This window comes from Cyprinodon tularosa, unplaced genomic scaffold, assembly GCF_016077235.1.
Source record: "Cyprinodon tularosa strain WSP-4 unplaced genomic scaffold, ASM1607723v1 ctg140, whole genome shotgun sequence".
Lineage (NCBI taxonomy): Eukaryota > Metazoa > Chordata > Actinopteri > Cyprinodontiformes > Cyprinodontidae > Cyprinodon > Cyprinodon tularosa.
Window position 1 is genome coordinate 661,101 of NW_024038221.1, and position 20,663 is coordinate 681,763.

The following is a 20,663-nucleotide window of genomic DNA, read 5'->3' on the forward strand; positions in this document are numbered from 1 at the left end:
TATCCTAAGTTTGGACAGTCTAACTGTTTACTGTTCAATCATTATCAGAAAATAAAGATAATATGGCAGAATTAAAAACTTTTCTGTTGTCTGGGTTGGTTGATCATGCATAAAAAGTTTTTGGATTTCTTTAAAAATAAAATAAAACAGATTTGACTACGTGTGAGGTTGTAAAAGTGACACTGAATTTAACCAAATCACGGAATTTTTTATTTTAAACAACACACACAAAAGTTTCCGAATATAATTAGCTACTTCTGTGATTTTACTAGTGCCATAGCTTCGGTTTATTTTTCTCAAATTATAAAGGAGACACGTGGAACCTTTCTTTTTTGGTTGTTTCTACCGTGTCCTTTTACATGTACACTCTGGAATTTTTGTTACCTTAGCAACAGTCCGCACGATAGCGACATCGCACTTATCAAGGAAATAGCAAATGTAACAATTCGGACTACTAAAAGATGATCTGACCTCTTACTCCACGGTAGCCGAACATAGCGAACCGTTTTGTTTGTTTACTGTTCAAAATGTCTTCTCTGGAATCAGCTCGTCCCTCTGATGAGGATGAGTTTTTTTACATGCAGTGTCGAGCTGCTTATTTAGCCGTTTTCCGATCAAGCTTGGCAAACATCTGTTCAAAACAGCAGTTATGTCGGGGTAAGAAATTATTTTATCTCCTCATCAATTTGCTGCTCAACATTGTTTTTATTATTTTTGTTGATGTACGAAATTCTTTAGTGTCACATAAATGCAGCCTTGTGTTATAAGTCAGTTGTAAAAATAAATAATAGACCATCCTGTTTTTATTCACTTTCTTGCTTATTTTAAGATATAAAGGGAAATAAATAATGACTCCCTCAAAAAAAAAAAAAAAAGAAAAAAGATCATTATCCCAAAAACAGTATTTTAAGGCATTTCCGGTTTGCTTTAGGGTCTGTATTAACCATATCATACACACAGGAGTGTATAACCTCTTTCTTTATATTTGATACCCAGTGCAATTAGCTATATATATATATATATATATATATATATATATATATATATATATATATATATATATATATATATATATATATATATATATATATATATATATATATACCCATGTAAATACACTGTGCAATAACCCTGTATATTAATCCTGCAATGAAAAAAACTTTAGCTGTCATATATGGATGCACTGTATATACTGTATATAAACGTGCACCTTTTTCTTCCTTTGGCACATTCCTCTTCTCTTTTTGACTATTTGAGCTGATGTAACGACTATTTCTCCTCTGTGAGATCAATAAAGTCGATCAATCCATCAATCAATAGTGCTTGATTGCATAACAATTTGTTTTTGATGGCAAAGGTAGGATAATTGTTTTCATGGCTGTAAATAGAACCTTAAAAATTTGGAATTTCAGTGAAAAAGCTGACATAGCTCTGAGTGAGCCATCTTTATTTTCCATAGTCTTTACATTTAAAGCAAACTCTAATGTTAAAGTTTTAATCACGATCACTTCTAACATGAAACTCAAATGTTAAATAGCAGTTATTTTTTGTTAATTTGAAGATTTAGGTATCTGATTATTCGCACACAATAACTAGTATAAATGTACGATATAACATTCTTAATCTTACTAGTCTGCTACTATAGTTTGACTAAGATTAGTAAAGTTTGAGGATAAACATGAATTAATGAACTAAGAACTTTATTGCAGACAATCCACTAAAATAGAATATTTAACTCACAAAAATTATGTATGTTTAATAAATATATAATTAGATTGCATGTATAACTAAATGCTCATGTCTAAAAAAGAGTATGAAGAATTGAGACCTATTTAATCATATTCCTTTAACACCAATAATCATCCTGACTCCTATTTAAGGTAGTATTTAAGTACTTAAGGACAAGACAAAACTGTAAAGCAGATTTGTAATATCACACTACTGCTACTATAGCAGTTTTTAATTATTTGTTTTTTTAAATAGATCATCAGCTTTGGGTTTATCTGTTGTAGCTGCACAGTTCTTCAGCTGTGGTATGAGCATAATAAGCTGGTTTCAGTCTCCCATGATAAAATAATTAGCCTTTAAGTCATTCTCGTCAAAATGCCAAATATCTTTAAATCAACTTTTTATGGCAAATTACTATGGCGGCATGGCTAACCTTTGATGTTGATGCACATTTTGAAAGATATTTTGTATGTCTCCACACTTTTTCTTCCATCTGTGCTTTTAGTCAGTTCTTTTTCCTTTTTATACTTCTAAAAGATGACACGTTCCTTTACACATTTATTTTTGTTTAGTTCTCCAGCAGGCTGGTAGGAATCCATCCCATGCTACTCTCAATAAATACTGGACATCTAAAACAACTAAGCTAAACTTTGACGACTTCTGCGAGATTCTGAAATGTGAGAGAAAAACAGAGGAAGCAGAGCTAATAAGGGCTTTCAGAAAACTGGATGTAAACAATGATGGCTACCTCACACACAGCGTACTGGAGAAGGCTCTAACCTCTGTGAGTAAAGTCAAATATTTACAGAAATAGGCACATTTTCAGCAAAGTACAGAATTTTCTCTGCATGTAACTTTTGACTCCAGTTTTTGATACAGTAGTTAATGATTGTTTTAATTTAGAATTGACATATTTATTGCTTGCTTTGTTTTTTCAGGAACCCCTTCATTACCCCTCTTTGTTAAACCTTTTAGACAGAACTCTGCAATGAAAAAGTCCACCTTTAGCTTTTCTTCCATCTTTTATCATGCTCTAACTACACCAATGGAGAATAGAACATATTTTGTGACCTAAGGCTACACGCCATGCACTTTGTTTAAAATGTATTTTAAAGTATTTAGTTACAAATAGCCTTCACCACGTGCTTTTTGTTCTAAAAACTGAAAACAGAAATAAAACTAGTTTTTTTCTATATTCATAGGGGTTACTGTGCAGACTTTGCAACTTTTTTAAATAGCAAATTTTATTTTTTGTCATGTGAATTCAAATACTATGAAAAAGATGGCACAATAACCCATCCATCCATCCATCCATCCATCCATCCATCCATCCATCCATCCATTCCTCAATCAATCCATCCATCCATCCACTTATCCATCCATCCATCCACTTATCCATCCATCATCCATCCATCCACTTATCCATCCATCCATCCATCCATCCACTTATCCATCCATCCATCATCCATCCATCCATCCATCCAACCAACCAACCATAGATCGATCCATTCATTCATCCATCCATCCACTCATCCATCATTCAATCCATCCATCCATCCATCCATCCATTCTTCAATCAATCCATCCATCCATCCATCCATCCACTTATCCATCCATCCATCCACTTATCCATCCATCCATCCACTTATCCATCCATCCACTTATCCATCCATCCATCATCCATCCATCCATCCATCCAACCAACCAACCATAGATCGATCCATTCATTCATCCATCCATCCACTCATCCATCATTCAATCCATCCATCCATCCATCCATCCATCCATTCTTCAATCAATCCATCCATCCATCCATCCATCCACTTATCCATCCATCCATCCACTTATCCATCCATCCATCCACTTATCCATCCATCCATCCATCCATCCATCCATCCATTCTTCAATCAATCCATCCATCCATTCTTCCATCCATCCATCCATCCATCCATCCATCCACTTATCCATCCATCCATCCACTTATCCATCCATCCATCCATCCATCCATCCATCCAACCAACCAACCATAGATCGATCCATTCATTCATCCATCCATCCACTCATCCATCATTCAATCCATCCATCCATCCATCCATCCATCCATCCATCCATCCATCCATCCATCCATCCACTTATCCATCCATTCCTCCATCCATCCATCCATCCATCCATCCAACCAACCAACCAACCATAGATCGATCCATTCATTTATCCATCCATCCACTCATCCATCCATCCATTCATCCAACCAACCAACCATAGATCGATCTATTCATTCTTCCATCCATCCATCCATCCATCCATCCATCCATCCATCCACTTATCCATCCATCCATTCATCCAACCAACCATAGATCGATCTATTCATTCATCCATCAATCCACTCATCCATCCATCCACCTATCCATCCATCCATCCATCCATCCATCCATCCATTCATCCAACCAACCAACCAACCAACCATAGATTGATCCATCCATCCATCCATCCATCCATCCATCCATCCATCCATCCATCCATCCATCCATCCATCCATTCATCCAACCAACCAACCAACCAACCATAGATTGATCCATCCATCTATCCATCCATCCATCCATCCATCCATCCATCCATCCATCCATCCATCCATCCATCCATCCATTTATTTGGTAGAAGCCCTGTGTTTAGGGTCTGGGAAGCCAGTCAGAGGTATATAGTAGATATATCTGATAATGTTTACTGATGCTTTTATTTTGAATTATATTATTCTTACAGAGGGGCGAGAAGATGACAGCCGAGGAGGTGAATGCTGTTTTCTCTTTGGTAGACATCAACAATGATGGCAAACTGGACTATGCTGAGGTCTGTTCAGACAAGAGTAACCTTATTGGGTATTACATTGTGGGATGATTAAATAAAAAAAGAAGAGAAATTTAGAGATTATCTGCCTTTTTTATACAAAATATCCTTTTAACCTTTTCAGTTTCTATATAGTTTTATCTTTTTTTGTTGCCAATTGGTTTTGATTTGTTGTTCATTCCCCCGAAAATGGAGTCATTTATGTTCCTGTTTCTTGGCTCCAAACATTGCTCTTATATCATTTTCTTATCCCTTTTCTTTTGCTGTCAGTTCTGCAGGCAGCTCGCATCCACAGTGGAGCAGTGTCAAACGGCTGCTTTGGAGAACCTAAAAGCTGATGCTAAACTAAAGAGGCAGAACTTTGGCAGCCAGTTGTACAGCCCTCCTAAAAGCTCAGTGGCATCACCATCATCTGCATCAGCAAGTCAGCATGCAGAATCAGACTCCACTACCAAGAAAGGTATAATATAATGTGTAAATAGAAGATATAAAGCAAGTTTACCCCAAATATTCCCAGTGCACCTTTATGATCAGTTTTGATTAATAAATAATAGCTCTTTATTGATCAATTTTTCATCCCCAGCATGACAAATCGCCCCATTAAGGCAGTTCAGATTTCATAATAGCCACAACATTAGGGCGGCTTGTTTAGAGGGCGGAGACTGGAAAGTGTTTTAATCCTGGTAATGATTACTGCCATTAGAAGATGGATACCAACTCATTTGGGCTTGAGACCATTTTGATTCAGTCAACCTATTTTCTTTTTTTTTTTTTTTTTCCCTAAAAGGGTTAAGGATCTGTACATTTTCTTTCACCTATCTCTGAAAAGAGGACACAAATTAGCTTGTTTTTATTTAGAACCCAACTGTTGAAGAAAAGATTAGAAAGCTGGAGCTCCAGGATGACAAGGAAAGTAGAAAGATAGATGGGGTTGATTTAAGTGGTCAGTCCATTGATTTGGGGAGGATTCCACCACTTCTCACTTGGGAGGTGATGAGGGATTAGAGAGGAGGAGCAGACAACCACCACTGCAAAAACAGATGAGCTCCACGTAGTAGCCAGGATTATCACGTTATTGTGCCTCTCCCATGTATTGATTTATACCTGTTGCGTTTTCACAAGGCTTTGACCTGAGATGCTTTAAGATCACACACATCAAATGGGTTATTTTTGGAGCCTCAATGCTCCACTATTTTGTTTTGCTTTTATTTAGGCTCCTATTTGCCTTTAAAGTGTCTTTACCTCAAATGTAAATGGATAATTACAGGAATGTATTTAGAACAAAAACAGCTTTTTTTATTCTTAAGTGTCAAAAAGCTAACTATTGTTAAATATTGGATTCATTTATCTCAGTTTCTTAAATAACTTATCACATTTCCGAGCGTCCTGAATTTCCATGTTTGGAAACAATCAGTCCCCTTATTAGAAAATAAAATATACTTCCTGCATTAATTAGTGTTTATAGTTATGCGAGAAAATGAGCTTGAAGGATTTTCTTTAGTGATTTAATAAGGCAAGCTAATTAATTTCAGGGAGCTGGATCTTGAGATAAAACTTTCTCAGAACCCAAAAGCAAATTCTGCTTTGACACTCTACTGTGCAGACAGGCTTCTAAGAAGACATTAGACAGATTATAGAGTGGATTTCGTCCCGCTCCTAATTTTGCTTTTGGGACTGTATGTACTGTTTGTTGGACTGACCGGCATCTGTTAGCTACAATTTTGTAGTTGTTGTTTTTTCTATGTTGAATCTTCCTCTAACTGCTGTGTGTTTTTTCAGACAGCCAGTGCCCATCTCGTCCTCCTTCTGCTCGCAGCAGACGGTCCTCCCTGTCAAACTCAGTCACAATGGTATCCAGCAGCAGTAAAGCAGCAAAGGTCCTAGAGCCTCCAGGTTTGCAGGTATCTGAAGCTGCTAGTTCTTGGTGGTAATGTGCATGTAATCATTCGAAATCTATAGGAAAGTGCTTGATATATAAACATGTGGAACATTAATTTTAAGCTGCTGTTGTATATTAAATGTGTCTTTTTTGGGTCAAAGGGGGTAAAATTTGCCAGATGCTACTAAAGTAGGACAGATGATGTACCTAAATGTCTCATTTTATTCTTTTTTCAAACGTGATTATCAGCCAACAGTCTTTAATTTATAGTTTAGAACTATATATAATGCTTATGTTTGCCACCAATTATTAGCTAAATTACTCAACAAATAGAGCCAACTCCTGGTCAGCAAGTCCAAGCATTAAGCATGCTGGGGTGAGTTAACCTCCATCTTTTTTTTTACAGAGAATCTGCATAAGGTAGCATGAGATTAATATTATTCTATGGTCAGTTAGAATTCTAATCTTGGATGGATGACTTATTTTCACATACTTCAGCAAGCTAAAACACTGTCATATCACTCCACTACGGGCGTCACCGTAGCAACGCGAGACCATTCATTTCCGATCAGTTTAACTGATGAATACATAGCTTGGTGGGAGCAGTGTAATATTTTTAAAACAAGAATTGTGAAACAAAACATTTGATTGATGGGAAGAAGAGGAGAGCAAACATTTGCCTTCAAAATAAAAGTTACATACTGTCTATGCGTGCGTTAGCCAACGACAATAAAATCTCTTCATGATCCCACATTTCATTTTACAACTGTTGGTCAGCATAAAATAAATCAAGGCTAGGATTTTTTTTTTTTCCTATACCTAAACATGATGGGTGAGTTTAGTAAATCAAATAAACATTTGTCATTATAGGTTTTTTACTCTGTGAACATGGTATAGCATGGATCCTTGTTTAAGTCTTTATTTTCATAGATGTTTGCTACATTTGCATAGAAAGCAAAAAAAAAAATAAAATAAATGGTGACAATAACTTGTGTGATATTTGAAATAAGCAACATTACAGTCTGGCCGCAGGGAAAAGCATGGCTTAGGGGGCAACGGTGGTGTTGGGTACAGGAGTTTGCCCTGCAATGTGAGCTTGTCGGTTCGAGCCCTGGCTCCGGCTTTCAGTATACCGGTAGTTGTGTCCTTGTGCAAGACACTCCACCTTCAGTACCTACTGATAGTATACAGAGGGTCCGCTGCCGCCAGTCTAAGGCTCGCTTCTGTCAGTGAGCCCCAGGGCAACCGTGGCTACAATGTAGTTTGCCACCATCAGTGCGTGAATGACTGAATGTAGAGTAGAGTGCTTTGGCCAAGTCTACTGACTTGAAAAAGCGCTATATGAGTACAGGCCTTTTACCATTTTAATGACGGCTTCTTGATAGATTAATTTGAACAGCTGACTTTAAGATGATGAAAAAGATTGGACTTTGGTTTTTAACTGTAAAAGTTAGTTTAATTTAAAAGCAGCAGTTCTGATCGCTGAGAAACAGTCCAGTATTCAGTCTCTTTAGCTCAGATAGGAAACTACTGGCATCTCACTGATGTTCTCATAGGACACTTACTTTAGCTGCAGTCCATGCCTTGTGAAGCTTTCCTGAACTCTTCAGTGATTTTGGTTCACTATCCTCTCAAAGCTGCTGTTATCCCTTCTGCTCATGGATTTTCTTTCCATCCAACTTTCCTATGAAATGCTTGGATGCAGCACTATGGGGAAACCCGCCTTCTTGATCAGAAACAAATATCTCTTCAACAAAACTTGTCATTAGGTATTATAAAATCACAGTCGCTAAGAAACTACCTGTAGGGTTTTATTATCTGTAGGTCATTATCATAAAAAACTGCTTAATATACATTACTCTGTTTGTAATGCATCTAAATAGTGAGTTACCCATTTATTTATCTAAAATAACTTAAATGTATTTTCTATTAAAAATATGCTAAACTGACATTTCTAAATGTCTATATTTGGTATGTTTTTGATATCTGCAGAGGATGCCATTATGTGGCTGCCATGGAGTGACTTCAATGGCTGAATATAGCCTGGAGTGGATAGATATATGCTGTATTGATCTGCTGCTCTTTGTTTTCACTCTTTTTGGCTTAACCTTGGCTGGTTTTCTTTACAACAAAGAAAAAAAAACACATAAATAAATAAATAAACAGAAGTGAACAGGTCTAAGCACTGTGTTGAGATTGGAAACGGCCAGACATCATTAAGGCGAACAGAATGTGTGTCCAGAGAGTACCTCGAAGGGGAACTTCTGCTCCCTGTATTGGCTCCCTTTATTGCTAAGGGCTAATAACTGTGGCTGATGGAGGATAGATGTGTTGCCATTTCAGTATGCACATATTGTAGCATCTTCTGAGGTATAATTATGTTCTGTTACATGGACATTTCCAGAGAAATAATTTGTCTTTTTTTCTACAGCTTTTTGTATATATCAGAACGGGATGGAAAAAGAAGGTTTATTAGAGTGTGTGTTTATGTGAGATTGTGTGTGTGTGCTTGTAGGTGGCTGGTTTGGTGTCCTGCGACCCTGTGAGACAGTAAATCAGACCTGTGGCTGGAGCAGGTGACAGAGCCTGTATTAGTCTGCAGGCTGACCCTCTCTCTATGGAGGCATTAATTCTGATGTCCTTAACCAGTGGATGGGTGCCCATGGCATTTTCCCTCATTTAATATTGTCTGGACAAACCACCGAAGTGTTATGGTTTGATCTTTTATGCCTCTCACTGCCCAAGATAAATACGCAGAGAAAATGGCTTTTCTCTAAAGGAGTGGCATGCTCCGTCTTTATGGTACTTTTCTTTGTTTAACTTGGTGATTTATTTGTCAACTAAAAGGATATATGGCCTATTCCAGCCTTGCTTGGCCCTCAATGTGCCTTTTACTGTGTGTTCACGTCAACTGTGTTTTCATTTAATGTGTCTCCAAAGAGGGGAAGGAAAACTTCCTAGTGCTGATGTTCCAGTTCAATTTCAAATTATTACCTAATTTCGGTTGTGTAGCCAGACAAAGCAACAACGGGACTGCAAAATGAAAGAAATATTAGAATTCATAAATATTGCCAAAGTAGCCCCTGGATAGTTTTGAACGGCTGCACAGTCAAGATTGAAGACGCTGTATTTATCAAGGTTAAATGGACTCCATTTGCCCCAATAAGGTCCAGGAGGGAGAGTTACCCCAGCCTCTGCAGACACACAGTATGACACTCCTGCCCTCTTCTGGACCATCACTAATATAGCATATGTTCGTACTGCTGAGATTATATTAAATGAATTTCTCCCATGAAGATGGGAATGGTAATTATAACCGTGGCAGTCTCTGTTAATCAACTGAACTTCTTCCGCTTATTTATGCCAAAATATACTTCCCTTGTCACAAGATCTCTCTCGCTTTAAATAGAAACTGATAATTAGTTTTGGTTTCTGTTGACTGAATTAATAAATTTTAATGCCAGGAAAAGAAAAAAGAATAGAGTGTAACTTCGTCAGGATGTGAGCTGAGGCAGCAATCATTTCTAAACATTAAAAAATGTAATGTTTAATGTGCATCACGAAGGCCCCGAATCAGAGGCAACCATAATTCTCTGATTGTTACCCTTGTTTGTTAACCAGCCATGCATTTGTAGAAATGTAAACATCTTGTTTTTCCATAAGGATTGTTTTCTGTCATTGCAGGATTGGCACTGTAGCTGTATGAAAGGCTGCTTCTTTGTCGAAGATAACGGGAGCATTAGCTCCCTGCAGTACAGACTTCATCTTCCTCAGACATCCAGCGTCTATCTCACCATCCAACCTTTGAACCTAAGCCACAGACCTGGTTAGTTTCTACAGTATCTTCATAATAACAAATAGAAAACCTTAGCATGCTAAACCAAACATTGTAGAATAGAGTAACCCTTAACATGAGACCCTTTTGTATTGTTGGTAAAATATTACATGAACTTGCATCCATCTGTCCGTCCATCCATCCATCCAGTCTACAGGCGAAAGGCGGGGTACACCCTGGACAGGTCTATGGGTCCATCGCAAGGAAAAACAGAGACATATAACCACACACACAAACACTCAAGAACAATTTAGAGACACAAATTAACCTAAAAGTCGTATTTTTGGACTGTGAGAGGAAACTGGAGTACCTGAAGAGACCCACACATGCATGGAGAGAACATGCAAACCTGGAAATCGAACCCAGGACCTTGCTGGAAGGCAACAGTGCTACTACTTGGGTACATTTAGCTACAAGATGTTTTTATTTTCCAAATTTCGTAGCATCTGACAAACCTATGTGTCAAGAATCTACTCTTTTTTTTCCCTGATGTTTATATTAAACTAATTAATCGTTCATTTTGCTCTTTGAATTTTTTAAAATACTATTTTTCAGACTCATTCTTAATAAGTTAATGTTCCACTCTTTGCCATTTTCTTACTAAAGCTCTGTTTAAATAATTCAATCATGAGTTATGAATCCTAAAATAAAAAAAATATCATTTTGTTTGGGTGCAGCAGTGGCACAGGAATTCATAATTCATCAATGGAGGCCATAGTCTCTGAGGCAGCTTTCCCCAACCCACTGGTTTGCTGCATGTCTACCCCCTTTTTCCTCATCCCCCTCCAGTCTGTCTTCCTTGAGGTGAAGCCCTCTAGTGGTACAAAAAATGTAAAAAGCCATCTGAGCTCAGCAGATCCTTAAGTTTAGTATTGTGTCAACATACAACAGACATCTTTGCAGTGAATCTTTTTAATGTTGGAGATTTTTCGTTAGCTCTCAGCCTAAGGTGCTGTTAAGCCTAGCCTTAATCAACTGGCAGAGCTTGATTTATTTTTAAAGCTCTACAAAAGCTAGATGTTATTCTAAGTCTGTGCTCTGTTTTAGGTCTTCCATTTGATCCACTAACAAGCAAGCCATCAAAAACATCCTGTGGTGTGCGTGCAGGTGGGGCAGTGGTTAGTGCGCTGACCCATGTACGGAGGCCTTAGTCCTCGACGTTCGAATCTGACCTGTGGTCCTTTGCTGCATGTCTGTCCCCCTCTCTCATACCCCCTTACCTGTCAGCCTGCTGTCGAAAAAAAACAAGCAACTAAAAACTAAAAAAAAAACATCCTGTCGGGGGGTGAAGGATGACAGTTTCTTTTCAAGTCTTTAAAGAAGAACATTCCCTTTAAATAAAGTAAGAGTGTGCTGACCTTGTCTGCAGGGTAATGGCAGCTCACATAACCTGGCCCATATCTACCGTTAGAGTAGCAGTTTGAAATCTTAAAGCAGATGAATATGTGACAAACAAAAATAGACATTTAATATTGCCACCATAAATTGTGAAAAGTATGGAAATTGGTTAAAAGAGAGTTCCCATCTTTTCCAAGGTTGCCAGCAATCATCAGTAGCACTTTGTGTTGGTTTTTGGCTAAAGGTTCTTTTGTAGTCACTTTGCTGAATAAAAAATGTATTTCATGCCACCAAGGCAGCTTTTTTTATATATATTGTTCCAATGAACAGAAAACATTGTTTGTAATTTGGTAGTTTAATTTTTTAAAATCTAATGAATTCATAGTTTGAAGGAAAAAAAAAAACTCTCCATGGAAGCCTAATATATGTTGTACAAATTCCATTTGTATCTGTTCTACATGTTGTTTAGGTTTTTGTAATACAAAAGGAATTAAATAAAAACAATTTCTTATATTTCTTGATCTTCAGACAAGCCTCAAAGATGGATGAACGTGGACACGGCTCTTTTTGTCACGTCAGCTGGTGAAACCAAAGAGGACTCATCTTTAGTGTGTTTCACCGAATCTAAAGATAAAGAGGTAAGTTTGTGTGTAAAAAATCTTTCAGTGTCGTATTTATCCATATTCTATAATTTCCTTTTATACATAATATGGAATAAATCCTGATATCAGGGATGGATACTAATGTCATCCCTCTGTGCTTGTACTTTTTTGATTATTCATTGTAACTCGTTTCCTTAATGCAGAAGTATGTTTGGAAAGGAGAGCTAAATGCAGGGACTTACCACCTGCTTCCCTTCACCAGTGGCTGCAGATTGAGGAAACAAGGCAAAAACAGCTTTCCAGATAAATCTGTCAAACTTGTCTACAAGACTGATACAGGGGAACTAGACCTCACCAGTGAGCTGAGGTAGAGCTTCATCCATCTGATATAGATATCTGTTATCTTCAAAGACCTTGAGCTGAAAAGGCCCAAAATTGCAGGACATTTTTTTTTATCATAAACTCAATATACAATGCATTTATCTGTGATACCCTCTTTTTGCCACAGGGAGGTGCTGTCTGAAATCTTTGAGGTGATTGACCTGGATGGCAATGGTTTGCTGAGCATGGATGAGTACAACTTCTTTGAGCTTAGGACCAGTGGGGAAAAGTGTGACAGTGATGCCTGGGCTGTGTGTAAAGGTAATCGGTGACAGAATCTAACAATAAGAAAACTTCCAGGTTTTTACAATCATTTCTTACTTTGTGGGGTTAGAAAACTTTGATATGAGAAAGAACCAGCTGACACGACAAGGTTTCATGGAGCTGAACCTGATGGAGGCCACAGAGAAAGATGGAGACCCCGCAGACCTGTGGGTGACCCTGGAATCTATGGGTTACAATCGTATGCTGGAGATGGTAGAGGTAGGTTACAATGCAAGACGAAGCCCAATCAGAAGTTCAATGAGTTGAATTTGTGGTTAATTGTGAATTTCTGCTAACTTAAACCTTTCGTCCTGCTCTGTAAGGCGTGTCCTTTCCAGATAGACGTGTACTGTGAAGGTACTCGGCCATCCATGCAGCCACTTAACATGGACTCCGGCACAAAGCTGTTGAACCAAGCCCTCCAGAAGTCCATTACCTCTAGGTTTGGGGCCAAAGCCCTGCGTGGACATGATAACGTCTTCATCTACACTTACAAAGGAGACTGCCGCATTTCCTCCCTCATAGCCAACAAGGTGAACCACAAATGTTGTTTAGAATAGTCTAGCTGTGTGGGTTTCAATCTGCCGGTCTGAATTTTTCATTCACTCACTACTGGCTTAAATGAAGTAGTTTTTAAAGGTGTATTTCATTCCTTATTTTATTGTAGTTTCAAAATAGGAATTGGCCAGGTGTAGAACATAAACAGAGACACAGTTACTATACCACATTACTTACTTTTTTACAGTCTGAAGATCAATCACTTTCAGACAAATCACATATTTTGAAGACATCAATGAGATTCTGGCAAAATTCTCTCTTGGTCTTTGCCCACACTGATGGTAGAAAGGATAGAGGCTCACTAAACTGGTCAACTTCCATACAGAAAGTTAACTTTGAGACACAGGCAGTACCCATTCAATACATTTAAGAATGAGGCCTTTCCTTGGGCCTTATGTTTGCCAGCTTTATCCGTTCCAGAATCTTTTTAAATATCCATGCATGTTCAGGTTATAAAGTTTTGGTTTTAGTGCCAACACATTAAGCCCAAGGACCGAAACTCAGCATAGGCTACAAGAGGCTGGGACACCAGTGCCATTGTCCCTAGAGAAGGAACTGAGAGGATACTACCGTGATAAAAGCTTCAAAATCAACAGCTACATGCTGGGTTGAAATTAGCTGCTGAGCACATATTCAACCCAAACCCCAGGAAAAAATTTTTATGACAAGATACAGTGGTCTGCAAAAGTTTGGCCAACCTTGTTAATTTCGATGATTTTCCTTCATAAATCGTTGGTTCTTAGGATAAAAAAAATCTGTTACCGGTAAATATATCATATAGGAGACAAACACAGTGATATTTGAGAAGTGAAACGAAGTTTATACCATTTACAGGAAGTGTGCAATAATTGTTTAAACAAAATTAGGCATGTGCATAAATTTGGGCACCACAATCAAAAAAAATAACTCAATATTTAGTAGATCCCCCTTTTGCAGAAATAACAGCTTCTAAACGCTTCCTATGAGAGTCTGGATTCTGGTTGGAGGTATTTTGGACCATTCTTCTTTACAAAACAGCTCTAATTCATTCAGGTTTGATGGTTTCCGAGCATGGACAGCTCTCTTTAAGTCCCACCACAGATTTTCAATAATATTCAGGTCTGGGGACTGAGATGGCCATTCCAGAACGTTGTACTTGTTCCTCTGCATGAATGCCTTAGTAGCTTTTGAGCAGTGTTTAGGGTCATTGTCCTGTTGAAAGATCCAGCCCCGGCGCAGCTTCACCTTGTCACTGATTCCTGGACATTGGTCTCCAGAATCTGTTGATATTTGGTGGAATCCATGTGTCCCTCAACTTTAACAAGATTCCCAATCCCTGCACTGGCCACACAGGCCCACAGCAGGATGGAACCACCACCAAATTTTACTGTAGGCAGCAGGTGTTATGTCCAAATAACTCAATTTTAGTTTCATCAGTCCACAACACCTTATTCCAAAAGGATGCCGGCTTGTCCGAATGTGCTTTAGCATACCTCAAGCGGCTTTGTTTGTGATGTGGGCGGAGAAAAGGCTTCCTCCGCATCACTCTTGCGTGCAACATCTCCTTGTGTAAAGTGCGCGCAATAGTTGTACGATGCACAATGACTCCATCTGCAGCAAGATCATGTTCTATGTCTTTGGTGCTGGCCTGTGGGTTGACTTTGACTGTTCTAACCATTCTTCGCTTCTGTTTATCCGTGATTTTCCTTGGTCTGCCACTTCGAGCCTTAACATGAACTGTGCCTGTGGTCTTCCATTTCCTGACTATGTACCTAACTGTCGAAACAGACAACTGATATCTCTTAGACAGCTTTCGGTATCCTTCCCCTAATTCATGATGGTGAACAATCTTTGTTTTCAGGTCATGTGACAGTTATTTTGAGACTCCCATGTCGCTACTCTTCAGAGAAGATTCACAGAGGAGGGAAACTTACAATTGCCCCTCCTTAAATACTCTCTCATAATTGGGTTCACCTGTGTATGTAGGTCAAGGGTCACTGAGCTTCCCAAACCAATTTTGATTTCCAATAATTGGTTCTAGAGATTTTTAAATCGGTAAAATGACAACAGTGCCCAAATTTATGCACATGCCTAATTTTGTTAAAACAATTTTTGCACACTTCCTGTAAATGATATAAACTTCGTTTCACCTCTCAAATATCAATGTGTTTGTCTCCTATATGATATATTTAACTGATTTTTTTTTTATCCTAAGAACCAACGATTTATGAATGAAAATTATCGAAATTAACAAGGTTGCCCAAACTTTTGCAGACCACTGTAAATCTGAGCTGTTTGGCCATAATGAGAAGAAGTATGTTATAAGCTAATGTGAGGTTAACTTCTCAACATAGCAACAATTGTCAAGGGTGTTAGTGATAACATCATGCTAAGGCACTGGTGTTACTGGTGAACTGCACTTCATGCATGGAATGAAAACCACCAAAGTTTCTATCTTCACCTTAACTCCACAACTAGGCATTTAAAATGTCAGCGTGATTGGGTTTTCTCAGCTGGCAGTAATTCAAAACAAACATCCAGACTGGTTCACAAAAGACAAATTCAATTCATTTAATTATTAGAGTGCCAATTGAAGACGTGTCATCTTGAGGCACTTTACAGAGAAAATACAGTCAAATCCCACAGATTAAAAGGTTTCTGTCATTATCTTTGCAGAATTCGCTTGCACAGTGTTGTTAACTTTGCAGCTTGCATGGCGAGAGGGCAAAAATCAGGCTAGCATTAAGGCTTCTGGAATAGCTGCGACCTCAAATGGTTGAATATTTGTTTGTCTCTGGAAACAATGCAACAGACATCAGCCATGTGTCTCCATAAACAAGATATTCCAAATAAGTAAAAAAACAATCCACTGGACTTTGTTTCCAAGTTTGAAGACGTTTCGCTTCCCATCCAAGAAGCTTTTTCACTTCAAAATGTCAGAATTAGTATCTAATTTGAAGCTTTATGTATTAGCCCAAAACTTGTTTTGGCTTAGAAAAACATGCAAATTGAACCAGAAGAACAGGTCTGTCCCTCAGGAACAGGGAGTCATTTTGAGTTCTCTGTTAGCCTGCAATACCTGATACTAGTCTATGCCTCTGCTAAGGGGGGTTGTTAGGGGTAATTGTTGACTTGGCTGCCCAGACGAGATGTTTTGTACCCTGCACGGGGGTGTGAGTTGAAATGATAGCGGTAAAGAATCAACTCTGTTGCAACTCTACCAAACTCAATGCTAAAGAAAAGCTTCCTGGATGGAAAGCAAGACTTCTTAAAACTTGGAAGTCCGGTGGATTGTTTTGAACTTTTTTGGAATGACTATGACCTGGATGACTGAGGATCTTCACCAACAAGATATGCACACATCCAGCCAGAGTTTTACCCAAAGCTTGCAAATGGTTCATCATGGCCATCATCATGCAAAGAAACCCCCAAATATTAGTTGTGGGTTATCCATACATTTGAACCCCTATGTTGATTGTGATGTAGCTAAGAGAAAATCTACAATAAATGTAAACCTGGGCACCAAGAAGCAGCAATAAGAGGGATTCAGACTACAATTCCCAGGATTTTAGTCAATACTATCTGAAGTGGTTGTTGTCCATTCACTCCAGCTTCATTGATATGCAGCAGGAGTATACATTGTCCAGGCAACAAAAGCTAGATTGAATGAATGTCTAAACAGTTTAGCAGAGAAAGTATCTACTTCCCTATTATGACCCATGACTAAATAAAGTTTAGTAAACCTTCTTTTTTTATATACCATTTATCTGTTTTAACTGACCCCAGCATTTTATGAAATTTGAACTGAAGTAAGTTGAGCTCTGCTTTCTGTTCTGCAGGCCAACCAAAAGGTGACGGTGCATGTAAACAACGAGCAGAGCCGAAACTGCTGCAGCAGCAGAGGGATGACCACGTTTGCTGTAGAAGTTCCACCCAGAACCAAAATGGTAAAAAAAAAATCAAGTCCAACTCATCTTTATTTAATAAAATTACACCACCACCAGACACAAGCACCAAAGTATATGTAGATTTTATACACTAACGCTGGGCCATGGTTGCCCAAGCCTGCACCTGTGATGTAGGTGAGATCCAGCACGTCTTTTTATTCAGTAAAAAAGTTAAACAGAAATGGTCAGCATTTAGCCACTTAGGGCAGCAATGTGACAAATATTTTAGAACTAAAGAATTTTAAAAAATTTAATTCAAGTAGAATCCCATACACGCAGAAAATATGGGTCAAATGACAGAAGGGTTGATTGCTGCGTGAGTTGCACTTTAAGATAACAGTGAATTTTCTCTACTTTGTGGGTTTTTTGGATTTAAATGCTTAGAGTTAGCAGTGCAAATTCTTTGCATGAAGTTCACACATATGCATTTATGTCCAAAGTCAGTGCAGTGGACCTGTTGATGCATCATATCTTTAGTGAATATGTAACCCAAAAAAAATTGGATGTACTTTAAATATTTCATACAGACCTCTTCATTTAAGCCAGTTAGTTAATATAATTAAATGGAATATCCACTTAGTTTTAGATTATAAAAGCTGATAAGATCTTAACTATAATCATTTGTTTCCCAATTTGAGAGTTTACTTATAATCCTGCTCTAATTTACTGTTTCAATCCAATTCAGTTTACAGAGTCAATTTAGTAAAATCATACAATTAGATCAGTGAAATGTTTTTTATATAAGGAAACCCAGCTGATAGAATTGTGTCTTTCGCTCCATCTGAATACATCAAACTGGTAACAACTACTGAGCCGTAGTGAAAGTGTGTCGGCATTCACCATAAGTGCTGGCCGAATAGTGCTTGCAGAAAGGAAGGAGGTGGGAGGGTTTTTTTCACTGTGGTAAGGGGTCGATAGCCTAGCATTGGCACCATTATGGCTTCCCCCACTTAGAATGTTTCCACACATAAGGGCGATACATGTTTGAGAATAAGAAAATACTTATACAAAAATGCAAAAATGAGACAACTCTTATTCATAATATCTATAATTGTGATCTCCTTCATCTTATCTGATTACAAGCAGTAAAAACAGAAAATACGATTGTGGTCAAAGACATTTAAACTCCTCCAGTGTGAGTGTAAATGGTGCACTGGCATTATGTCGAGCTGAATTTTAAGGCTTCTTTCTAGCATAACTAAACTAAGGAGATAACTTAATTTTAGGTTCATTTCAGACATGTTTTTGAATGAAAAGCTCCTTCAAAACCACTGATTAGTTAAAGCCTTAACCATCTGATTTCACAGGAACTGGTTGTACTCTGGCTCTAAGGGTTCCTGCTCAGTGTGAAAAGGCCACCTCTCTAGACTTTTCTGCAATAGATTCAAGGGACAGTTATGTATATGTACTTTTAAAATGGGCTAAAAAGGATGTAAAACTCTGGAAATAAAAGATTTGAGGTGTGTAATTGTAGGCATAGAAATCATGTTTGAACCGCTGACCCCATCCATAGAAATCCGAGAAAAGGAAACCAGTTTCCCTGTTATGGAAAGTTACAAAACTTTCACTGCATATTCAGTGATTATTTCTGTCTTGGATTCTAATAGAAACACATATGTTTGTTGTTATTTTTTGTTCCAGGTGTGTCAACATGTGCTACCCATTAACGAGAATCAGGATTGGATCTATAACTGTGTGGAGACCAGTTTATCCAGCACATCGAGCTGAAAGTTCTTAACATTATGTTGTCATACTATGCTTAATAAAAGAAAGAAATACTTTGTATTCACTCTATGAAGTTTTTACTTTCAGTTATTTGATGCAGTTTAGAAAATTGTTGTTTGTTAAGATTCAGTGAAGTTAAATTAAATCCCTTATCTTGTCAGCTAATGTCAGACTTTTACATCTTTTTTTAAGAAAAGCTTATAAGTCACATTCGTTAGTTAGTCACTCTACCCTGTCACAACCACAGTACGGGTGCAGTTAATAAAAGTAAGTTCTGTTTATTCCATTTGTTCAGCCATGCTTAGTTTTTTTTTTTTTTTTTTTCCCATACAAATATGCTTTGTATGGAGCTCATGTCAAATGATCCCGATGGATATTAAACTGACACAAGATTAATCTTATAAGTTGACAAAAACATTTGGTCTGGAAATAGTGTATTTATTATTTTTACAGTGAAATAAACCAATGTAGGGGGCAAAAACATTCTGTTTATCATCTTTATCTATCATGTGTGAAATCTGTCTAAAGCTGCTGGTAATTTTCCTCATGTGGGCATGTCAGGATGTGTAGTTTGCAGTGAAACGCATTCCTCTGGACTGCACTCAGATCTCAGCTTTACTTGGCCTCGACCTTTGCAGTATGAGCCTGACCTCCTATTTTTGTCTCTTGGGCCATTATCTGCCCTTTGACTTTCACTGCTGAAACAGTAGAGCCAGCTGACCTAAATGTCACATGGCATGTGAGATGTATTTAATATCCTAAGCCCGTCTGTGCCTCTTTTTCCAACAGTGGTTTCGCTCTGCTGCTTGCTTTGAAGGGTTGGTTGTTTAACCAGATCGATGGTCTGTCGCTGAAACAATCTTTACTAGTCCAGAGCAAAGTTTTAAAAATAAAAAAATCCAGTACCTTTATGAGAGTAGTTATACTCTTAATATTTTCATGTTTTTCCACATTAAAATAATTACTTTCAGTTTGTTAATTTGGATATTGTATATCAGAATACATCATATACCAGTTAAACATAATCTGTGTGAATTAAAATAAAAATAATACTAAGTTTAAATAATTATTAATTATTTACAAGTAAAAACCTTAAAAATGCTTTATGACTTTGTATTCAGTCACACCCTGTTGCATTCAGCCATGACTTAATTATTGAATGAAGTCCACCTGTGTGTCATTTAATCCAGTGTTCTGTTGGAGATTATAGAGACACATTTTAGGCCATCATCTGACATGGTAAACATGCAGGCACAGCTTCAAGCCTGCCATCATACAACCATCCACCTAACCTAAAAGGCTGCTCTAAAAGGCTATTTTCCAAAGAAATTGGGCAACGAAACTTGATTTTTATTTGCATAAAAAATATAGAGTTCCATAAAATCCACTAAGGTCTGCGTTTGCTAAATGACTACAATTTAAAACAAAATTCCAGGTTTATTTTCAGTGATTTCCAAGTTGCAAAAACAATCTAAAAATTAGTACAAATTTTCCAAAAACTAAGTGTATTTGCCCATAATTTCATTAGGTAAATATTATGCACTTAAAATAAGACGAAGCAATCGTTTTTTCTTATTTTAAATCAA

At 37.7% G+C, this 20,663-nt stretch overlaps 1 protein-coding gene across 1 annotated transcript; it reads left to right on the forward strand.

Moving 5' to 3' along the window:
* The first annotated feature begins 352 nt into the window (after positions 1-352).
* Positions 353-19,957, forward strand: efcab7 (EF-hand calcium binding domain 7). The gene is made up of 13 exons (XM_038278372.1): positions 353-657; positions 2,301-2,512; positions 4,486-4,572; positions 4,840-5,029; positions 6,349-6,470; positions 10,133-10,274; positions 12,150-12,259; positions 12,427-12,590; positions 12,732-12,865; positions 12,939-13,087; positions 13,192-13,401; positions 17,245-17,352; positions 18,994-19,957. Exons 1-13 carry the CDS (start codon positions 528-530, stop codon positions 19,078-19,080), a joined length of 1,845 nt encoding a protein of 614 aa, XP_038134300.1. The 5' UTR covers positions 353-527; the 3' UTR covers positions 19,081-19,957.
* The last annotated feature ends 706 nt before the right edge of the window (positions 19,958-20,663 follow it).

Excerpts from the sequence above, each read along its gene's own strand:
- efcab7 (XM_038278372.1), top strand. The coding sequence starts at position 528 with ATGTCTTCTCTGGAATCAGCTCGTCCCTCTGATGAGGATGAGTTTTTT. Across the intron at positions 6,471-10,132 it reads TAGAGCCTCCAGGTTTGCAG|GATTGGCACTGTAGCTGTAT; the intron begins GTATCTGAAGCT and ends CTGTCATTGCAG. Across the intron at positions 13,088-13,191 it reads GTATGCTGGAGATGGTAGAG|GCGTGTCCTTTCCAGATAGA; the intron begins GTAGGTTACAAT and ends CTGCTCTGTAAG.